General features: G+C 42.9%; 1 protein-coding gene across 1 annotated transcript; it reads left to right on the forward strand.

Annotated features, from left to right (window-relative positions):
* Positions 1-238: 238 nt before the first annotated feature.
* On the forward strand, positions 239-1,624 carry CCR4 (C-C motif chemokine receptor 4). The gene has a single exon (XM_053410399.1). It carries the CDS (start codon positions 239-241, stop codon positions 1,313-1,315), a length of 1,077 nt encoding a protein of 358 aa, XP_053266374.1. The 3' UTR covers positions 1,316-1,624.
* The last annotated feature ends 8,216 nt before the right edge of the window (positions 1,625-9,840 follow it).

Here is a 9,840-nt window from a genome sequence, read left to right on the forward strand (position 1 = left end):
AAGTTTATACAGAAGTAAATTCCACGTTCCATGGGATTACCTCTTAGATAGGTGTGCACAGAATTGCAATTTATGGCTGTAGCCATAACCCCATTTATCTAGCAGTAAGCCTCATTGCATTCAATAAGGTTATATTTCTGAACAGACAAGGATTGTGCTGTATGTTATCCTGGATAGGGGGGAAAAAACCTTTCAATTTTGACTCACTTCATCCTTCTATTTAGGTTCCAAAAAGAAAATGACCTCTACTGACGAAGCATTGGCTCCCACAGGATGGGACACATCATTTTCCACCTATTATAGCTACGAGGATGATCCTGAACCATGCACAAAAGATGAAGTGAGGCATTTTGAGTCCTGGTTCCTTCCCACGTTTTTCTCACTCGTGTTCCTGCTTGGCTTGGCAGGGAACACCCTCGTTGTCTTGGTCCTGTTCAAATACAAGAGGCTCAGAAGCATGACGGACATCTACCTGCTCAACCTTGCCATCTCTGACCTCCTTTTCGTCTTTGCTCTCCCCTTCTGGTCGTATTACGTGGCCGACAAGTGGGTGTTTGGAGACGGCTTGTGTAAATTTGTCTCTTGGGTGTACAAGATTGGATTTTTCAGTGGGATCTTCTTCATCATGCTCATGAGCATCGACCGGTATCTCGCCGTTGTTCACGTCGTGTTTGCCTTGAAAGCGAGAACCGTCAGCTACGGCAGCTTTGCCAGTGTTGTTGTGTGGCTAGTGGCCATCACGGCATCTGTTCCAGAGCTGATATTTAGCAAGTCTGTGAGCTACTATAACTACACCATGTGCAGGGCAGAATATCCTAGGAACGACACAACTTTGAACCTTTTCACCTCCTTGGAGATCAACATTTTAGGCCTTCTGATGCCATTCATTGTCATGTTATTTTGCTACACAAGGATAGTCATGACCTTGCTCCACTGCAGAAATGAAAAGAAGAAGAAGGCTGTAAAGATGATCTTTGCTGTTATGATTGTGTTTTTTGTGTTTTGGACCCCTTATAGCATTGTACAATTCCTACAATGTTTGGCTGATGTGGGCATTTTGGAAGGCTGCCTGACCAGCAAAAACTTGGAGTACGCAGCTGAGGTGACTCAAACTCTAGCATTTTTCCATTGCTGTCTCAATCCTGTTATCTACTTCTTCATGGGACAGAAGTTCAAGAAGTACATCAGATTGTTCTTTAAGAAGTGTGTCTTCTCGAAAATATTTTGCAAATCTTGTGGACGCCCCGATACATTCACCTCCGAGTCATCAGGCTCAATCTACACTCAGTCCACAAGTGACGAAGAGCCCCTCTGAAAAGCCTGAGGTGGTCTCGTGTGAGATCAGGCCAAAATGTGATGCTATCTCAGGCATCAGAACAATTGTGAGTTTGTTTTGCCGGAAACCAAAGGCTGTGTGTTGACAAATAAGCACAGCCTAATCGTAAAGCTTTGGACATGGAAAAGAAAAAGGAGGAAGCCATCTTGGGAACAAGAATTCTCATTTTACTCCATTTCAGTTCTGCAGTCAACTTAAGCACCTGAGCATTAGGGATAGGCAAATTTCTCAATATCTGTTTATTGTTTTTCCTATCTTAAGTCTACTTCTCCAGGTTTCCACAATGTTCTGAGAAACGCCTTAGAATAAAGTGCTCATGAAAATTAATCAGGATTTTGGCATGAATTTTCCCCGTACCCAATTATTGAATTCAATTTTTATACACATACTCAGCTGGGGAACCGTGTTGCAAAATTAAGAAAAGGGCAAATTTCAAGAGATGGTGGTGTTTCAGTTGACATATTGTTTCATAAAATACAAATTCTTCAAACTCGCCTTTAAATGCAAACTGAATCAAATTTCTATGCCATCACTCATCATCATCTTATGAGTTTCTTTTCAAGTCATCACATGAGATCTACTTCCCAAGTCCTTTTTGGGCTTCCACCCACCTCCTTTCAGTGAGAGGATGGCTTTAAACCACCTCATAGTTTATTCTTTTTATATAAAAAACACACCACCTGTTAGAGTCATTGTACATCTCAGAATTGCCTTAGAGTTTAACATGACTCTAACAGGTGGTGGTTTTTATTATTATTATGTTATTAGCTATAATACTTCTAAATGTGATCTGAACTGCTCTGTATCTTAGGTCTGGCTATATAATCTAAAGTTATTTTATTTGCCCATGTTGACTGCCCAAAATATGAACTACATTCTTTTGCATAGGTATGTGATTAAATGCAAGTCTGTGGGAACATAGGACTCACTAGGTATTGCCGCTGTTTCCAGGTTAGACTGTCTCCCTCTTAATATAGGGCCATCTACTTGATGTACTCCCCTGTTGTCCCTGACCTGTCCCCCTTGGTGTGGGTGGGTGTGTTGGCCATTTTGGACTTTTATTGAAGTTATTTCATTTAAAAAAAATAAAGTGCTACAGAGAAAAAAGAAGGAAAAGTGAGAGGGAAAACAACAACAACAACAAAGATACATATAAAAGTGAAAATATAATCCCTCTCTCTCTCTCTCTCTCTCTCTCTCTCTCTCTCTCTGAGAGATATTCCCATACATTCTTGTATAAATTGGTATAGTGTTATTGTCCTAGTGCTTATGTAAATGTTAAGAGACTACTACATTTTGTATAAGCTCATTCCAAATATCCATTCATGAATTGTAAGTGATGTCAATTTGTCAGTTCATTGACTGAAGGGTATCATACCTTTATTTCCCCCCCAAATCCTCAATATCAATCTCTTGGCCACCATTAGGGCATGGAAAATCCATTTCTGTTGTCCCGTTGATAATTTCCACACTGCAGGTATATACTGTATTTTTCTGTGTATAAGATGCTCCCATGTATAAGACGCCCCCTATTTTGGGGGACTTGCCAAAGCCAACAGCAGCCGGCAGATTCATGCCCAATTGACACAGTGGCAGCCGATCCACAGCAGCCCTTGCCGCAGCAACCAATCACCCACCAAATCGCCACTGACAAGCTCCTGCTCACGGCTGCAACCAATCACCAGTCCACCCTATGCACTATCCATGTATAAGATGACCCCTGTTTTTAAACATTATTTTAGAGTAAAAAACCCTCATCTTATACATGGAAAAATACGATAGTTCAATAAGATATTCTCCGACAAAGATTTAACTTTTTCTGCATAGTCATAGTTACACAGTCCAGCACTTTCTTCCAAAGCTTAAGCATAGAACACTGTATGAACATATGTTTCAAAGAGGCATTGTCCTTGCCAAGGATTAGGAAACCCTCCATTTAAAGGGGACAAGGGGATAACACTGGAATGAGGGTGATGTTATGTGGACACCCCTATATTAATGAGGAGGTAGGAAATCCACATTTTTCTCTGGTGTGGACAAGTCCATAGAAATAACCTTAGAACTGGTACAAGATCCTCACTCTATGGACACAGTTTGGCTCTGCACACAAAGACTTTCTTGCATACATAGCTGATCTTTCTCTTCCTCCACCACCACCCAGATTGCCTCTTCAGAAACCGAAATAAGAAATGTTGATTGTGTGTGTTCACTTAAAAACAAATACCATTAATAAACAGCTAAACATATTTAGTGATTTCCTCATAGCCAGCATTCCTGTCATTCAACAGAAATGTTTATTTTAACCTATGAACTGATAACATAAGAAAAGTATAAGTTGAATGAAATCTATTCACAAATGTTTGTGCTTCTGCCTACTTATAATTGCCACCTTTCTTAAGTAAACGCCTTGAAAAAGTTAGATTCATGGATGAATTTGTCCAGACTTTGTGTAAGAATAATGGGAAATGAATTACAGACACCTTGAACTAAGTGACTAGCATAGTTTTTTGTTTCGTGAGAAAGAAGGGCATTGGGTGAGTGGAATGAGAGCAACTGATGTTGATGAAAAGCTGAAGCTATGGAGCTTATACACTTGTATAAGAAACTCCTGTGAACCCCATATAGGATGTGTGGGGAACTTTTGGTCTTCCAGATGTTGGTGGACTCCCACCAACTTGTGCCCTTTGTCATGCTTGCTGGGGCAGATGGGAAGTGTAGTTTAGCAACATCTGGAGGGCCAACAGTTCCTAATATCTGGTGTAAAAATAAGCTACAAGTTTAAGCATTTAAAAAAAATAAAATTATAAATAACTGACTTGTACTAAAACTTTAAACTAAATTGTACTGACTTTCAACTAACTTGTACAAAAAATAAAGAACACTGACTGCAACTTCTCTCTTTTTTTGAAAAAAAAATTCAAAATTAAAACAAAACATATTATCCAAAAACATATCATCCTTATTCCCCCCCCCCATTTTTCCTCCCTCCACCCACCCTCCCACACAAAACCCACCCACCCCCACCCCCTGACTTCCCTCAGTTCCAGCTTTTTGTTTCTCTGAGAATGCTGTTTTCTGCATGTTACAAAGTTGTATAGATCCTCAAACTATTTAAGGGATTATTATCAATAAAAAGTTTGTGAATGTTTATTCAAAGCCAGCCAAAGAATCCAGTTTGCTTTGTTCCGTCTTCAAATACTTTGTAAATGGTTCCCATTCATCTTTAAAGTCACAGTTATCCTTGTCCCGTAGCTTGTATGTCAGTTTTGCCAGTTCTGCATAGTCCATCAATTTTTCTTGCCATGATTCTTTATGCGACTTCTCATACATAGTGCATGCACACAAAAGCTTATACCAAGAACAAACATAGTTGGGCTCTAAGGTGCTACTGGACATTTTAAATATATATATATATATATTTCGACTGCGTCAGACCCCTGGATGTGGGTGGCGCTGTGTTCTAAACCACTGAACCTCTTGGGCTTGCCAATCAGAAGGTTGGTGTTTTGAATCCAGTCAAAGGCGACTATGGGATTGCAGTGCTCATCTCGCTTTTTAGGCCAAAGGAGCCAGTGTTTGTCCACAGACAGCTTTCTGGGTCATGTGGCCAGCATGGCCAAACCGCTTCTTGCACAATGGAGGACCATGATGGAAACCAGAGTGCATGGAAACACCTTTTACCTTCCTGCGGCAGCGGTACCTATTTATCTACTTGCACTGGCATGCTTTTGAACTGCTGGGTTGGTAGGAGCTGGGACAGAGGAATGGGAGCTCACCCCATCGCTGGGATTCAAACCTTCTGATCAGCAAGCCCAAGAGGCTCAGTGATTTGGACCACAGTGCCACCCGCGTACTAGTTATATTAGTACCATGCAGTGCAAAGGAAAATCAGTTAAGGAAATAAATATGAAGGGCTATGATAGTTGCGCTATCCCATGTATTAAGTCTTTTAAACAAGAATATCTGTCGGGGACTGGGCTGAGGAGGAGGCTGAAGGGGGGGTGATGTCAGGGACTGCACAGAGGAGGAGGAATGGTGGAGACCACCTCCCCACCCTGACCCTTCCAGGGAAGAGGAAGACAGTGTAGATTTACAATGGGGGTTTGAGGGAGGTGGCAGCTCAGAGGCAGATGAGGGGGAAAGTTGGGAATAAATCATGGGAGAGCCAGAAACACCAGGCTGACACGTTGTCATTAGAAATCATTCCAGACCCTCCATCTCCCAAAACCTGGCGAGGCTTGAAAGTAGGAGAGCAAAGAGCTCAAAGACAGAGGGCAGTTAGTGGTACCCGTAGAGGAGGTGATGAGAATGAGGAATGAGGAAGTGGGAGAGAGGGGTGTGTGTGTGGAAATTCACTCAGGACAACACTATTATCCAAGAGGCTGGGTTCTATAGTCTCTCTGAGTTTGAAATAAGAAAAAATGGTAAGGAACTTTTCCTTGTCTTTATACTTTCCTGGGCAACCAGCCGGGAACCGCCGACAGCATCCTGACAGTATCTCAACCGACATCACTTGTGGTCTTACCCATGTAAGATAGACAGAACTAGACACACTAACATTATTCGAGAAATACATCAGCATAATTATACTAACAACCAGTGGCATTTATTTTGTTTCTTCGAGAGCAGGCAACGCCTTGGTAGTGAAAGACGTGTTTTGAGTCAGAGAAGCAACAGCCATCAAACATTTACTGTAAAAGCGGGCTGGCTGAGTAATTCAGGTTACAGTTTAGGAAGGAGGGGAGGTAGACTGGTTTGTCTAGACTAGTGGAAGGGAGAAGGAATGGCTTCTCTAGTGGGGCATTCCCTTTTGGGACAGTGTTTCAATCTTGCTGGAATGTTGGGTTTAGAATCATAGAATCATAGAATCATAGAGTTGGAATAGACCACAAGGGCCATCGAGTCCAACCCCCTGCCAAGCAGGAAACACCATCAGAGCACTCCTGACATATGGTTGTCAAGCCTCTGCTTAAAGACCTCCAAAGAAGGAGACTCCACCACACTCCTTGGCAGCAAATTCCACTGTCGAACAGCTCTTACTGTCAGGAAGTTCTTCCTAATGTTTAGGTGGAATCTTCTTTCTTGTAGTTTGGAACCATTGCTCCGTGTCCGCTTCTCTGGAGCAGCAGAAAACAACCTTTCTCCCTCCTCTATGTGACATCATTTTATATATTTGAACATGGCTATCATATCACCCCTTAACCTCCTCTTCTCCAGGCTAAACATGCCCAGCTCCCTTTGCCGTTCCTCATAAGGCATCGTTTCCAGGCCTTTGACCATATTGGTTGCCCTCCTCTGGACACGTTCCAGTTTGTCAGTGTCCTTCTTGAACTGTGGTGCCCAGAACTGGACACAGTATTCCAGGTGAGGTCTGACCAGAGCAGAATACAGTGGCACTATTACTTCCCATGATCTAGATGCTATACTCCTATTGATGCAGCCCAGAATTGCATTGGCTTTTTTAGCTGCCGCGTCACACTGTTGGCTCATGTCAAGTTTGTGGTCAACCAAGACTCCTAGATCCTTTTCACATGTACTGCTCTCAAGCCAGGTGTCACCCATCTTGTATTTGTGCCTCTCCTTTTTTTTGCCCAAGTGCAATACTTTACATTTCTCCCTGTTAAAATTCATCTTGTTTGTTTTGGCCCAGTTCTCTAATCTGTCAAGGTCGTTTTGAAGTGTGATCCTGTCCTCTGGGGTGTTAGCCACCCCTCCCAGTTTGGTGTCATCTGCAAATTTGATCAGGATGCCCTTGAGTCCATCATCCAAGTCGTTGATAAAGATGTTGAATAAGACCGGGCCCAAGACAGAACCCTGTGGCACCCCACTAGTCACTCTTCTCCAGGATGAAGAGGAACCATTGATGAGCACCCTTTGGGTTCGGTCAGTCAGCCAGTTACAAATCCACTGAGTGGTAGCATAGTCAAGACCGCATTTTACCAGCTTCTTTACAAGAATATCATGGGGCACCTTGTCAAATGCCTTGCTGAAATCAAGGTAGGCTACATCCACTGCGTTCCCTTCATCTACCAGGCTTGTAATTCTGTCAAAAAACGAGATCAGGTTAGTCTGACATGACTTATTTTTCAGAAATCCATGCTGACTATTGGTGATCACAGCATTCCTTTCTAGGTGTTCACAGACTGTTTGCTTAATGATCTGCTCCAGAATCTTCCCTGGTATTGATGTCAGACTGACTGGGCGGTAATTATTTGGGTCCTCTCTTTCCCCCTTTTTGAAAATAGGGACAACATTTGCCCTCCTCCAGTCTGCCGGGACTTCGCCTGTTCTCCAGGAATTCTCAAAGATGACTGCCAGTGGTTCTGAGATCACATCTGCCAGTTCTTTTAATACTCTTGGATGCAGTTCATCTGGCCCTGGAGACTTGAATACATCTAAACTAGCCAAGTATTCTTGTACTATCTCCTTAGTTATTCTGGGCTGTGTTTCCTCTGCTGAATCATTTGCTCCAAATTCTTCAGGTCGGGCATTGTTTTCTTTATCGGAGAAGACTGAGGCAAAGAAGGCATTGAGGAGTTCAGCCCTTTCTGTGTCCCCTGTTTGCATTTCACCATCTTCTCCTCTGAGTGACCCCACTGTTTATTTGTTCTTCCTTTTGCTACGAACATACCCATAAAAGCCTTTTTTGTTGCCTTTAACCTCTCTAGCAAGCCTGAGTTCATTCTGTGCTTTAGCTTTTCTGACTTTGTGTCTACACGTGCTGGCTATTTGTTTGAATTCCTCTTTGGTGTTTTCCCCCCTTTTCCATTTTTTGTACACATCCTTTTTTAATCTTAACTCAGTTAAAAGTTCTTTAGATAGCCACCCTGGCTTCTTTAGGCACCTTCCATGTTTCCGTCTCATTGGTATTGCCTGAAGTTGTGCTTTTACTATCTCCCTCTTAACAAACTCCCAGCCATCATGAACTCCCTTTCCTTTTAGTATTACTGTCCATGGGATCTCACCCAGCACTTCCCTAAGTTTTATGAAGTCGGCTTTCTTAAAGTCAAGAAATTGAGTCCTAGTATGCTTGGCTGCTCCTTTCCGCTGTATAGTAAACTTCAGAAGAGCATGATCACTCGCGCCTAATGATCCTTCCACTTCTACCCCACTAACCAGGTCATCAACATTGGTTAGGACCAGATCTAAAATGGCTGTTCCTCTTGTTGCTTCTCCCACTTTCTGGACAATGAAGTTGTCTGCAAGGCCAGTGAGGAATCTGTTTGACCTTATGCTCTTGGCTGAGTTTGACATCCAACAAATATCTGGGTAATTGAAGCCCCCCATTACTACTATCTCCCTTCCTTTTGCATGCTTGGCCATCTGTTCCAGGAAGGCATCATCTATGTCCTCCGTTTGGCTTGGGGATCTATAGTAAACTCCCACAATGAGGTCACTGTTATTCTTCTCTCCCTTAATTTTGACCCAAATGCTCTCACTTTGGCTTTGAGGTTTTAAATCTTGGATCTCTTCACAGGTATACACATCCCTGACATATAAGGCCACTCCTCCTCCTTTCTTGTCTGGTCTGTTTCTCTGAAATAGATTGTATCCCTCCATTATTACATTCCAATCATGGGACTTATCCCACCAGGTTTCAGTGATGCCTATTATGTCATATTTAGTTTGCTGTACCAAGAGCTCAAGCTCATCTTGTTTATTTCCCATGTTTTGCGCATTAGTGTACAGACATTGAAGTCCATTAATCATTCCCCCGTGTCTCTTATTTAAGGATTTTTTCCTCCCACCACTAGGTCTGCGTGCTGTTTGCTCCATTTGGTCTATGACATTTGGATGATCATCTTCATCAATTGATAGACTCCTACCTTCAGGAGCACTGTCTCCCTCCCCCGCATTAGTCAGTTTAAAGCCCTCCTGATGAGGTTTCTGAGATTTTTGGCAAAAACATTCCTCCCAACCGTTGTGAGGTGCAGCCCATCGCTTGCCAGAAGTCCATCTTCAAGAAACTGCAGTCCGTGATCTAAGAATCCAAACCGTTCCTGTTTACACCATTTGCGAAGCCAGCTGTTCACTTCCACTATTTTTCCCTCTCTCCCTGGGCCATGTCGTTCAACTGGGAGGACAGATGAGATGGCAATTTGTGCATTTAATTGCTTCAATTTCCTGCCCAGAGCCTCGTAGTCTCTTTTGATCTTCTGGAGGTTATTGCTTGCAGTGTCATTGGTTCCCACATGAACCAAGAGGAAGGGGTATTTGTCAGTGGGTTTTATGATTCCTTGCAGTCGTTCAGTTACATCTTGGATCTTAGCCCCGGGGAGACAGCACACTTCCCGAGACATCTTGTCAGGCCCACAGATCACTGCTTCTGTTCCCCTCAGTAGGGAATCCCCTATCACCACTACATGCCTCCTCTTAGGTTTGGTCAGGGTTCTTCCGTGAGCTGTCCGTTCCAAGGTCACCTGCACATTCCCTGAGGACTGACTTTGCTGCTCGTCTTCATATACCTGATCGACTGTAATGAGGGAGAGATCCTCAAATGGAGT

This window comes from Podarcis raffonei, chromosome 12, assembly GCF_027172205.1.
Source record: "Podarcis raffonei isolate rPodRaf1 chromosome 12, rPodRaf1.pri, whole genome shotgun sequence".
Lineage (NCBI taxonomy): Eukaryota > Metazoa > Chordata > Lepidosauria > Squamata > Lacertidae > Podarcis > Podarcis raffonei.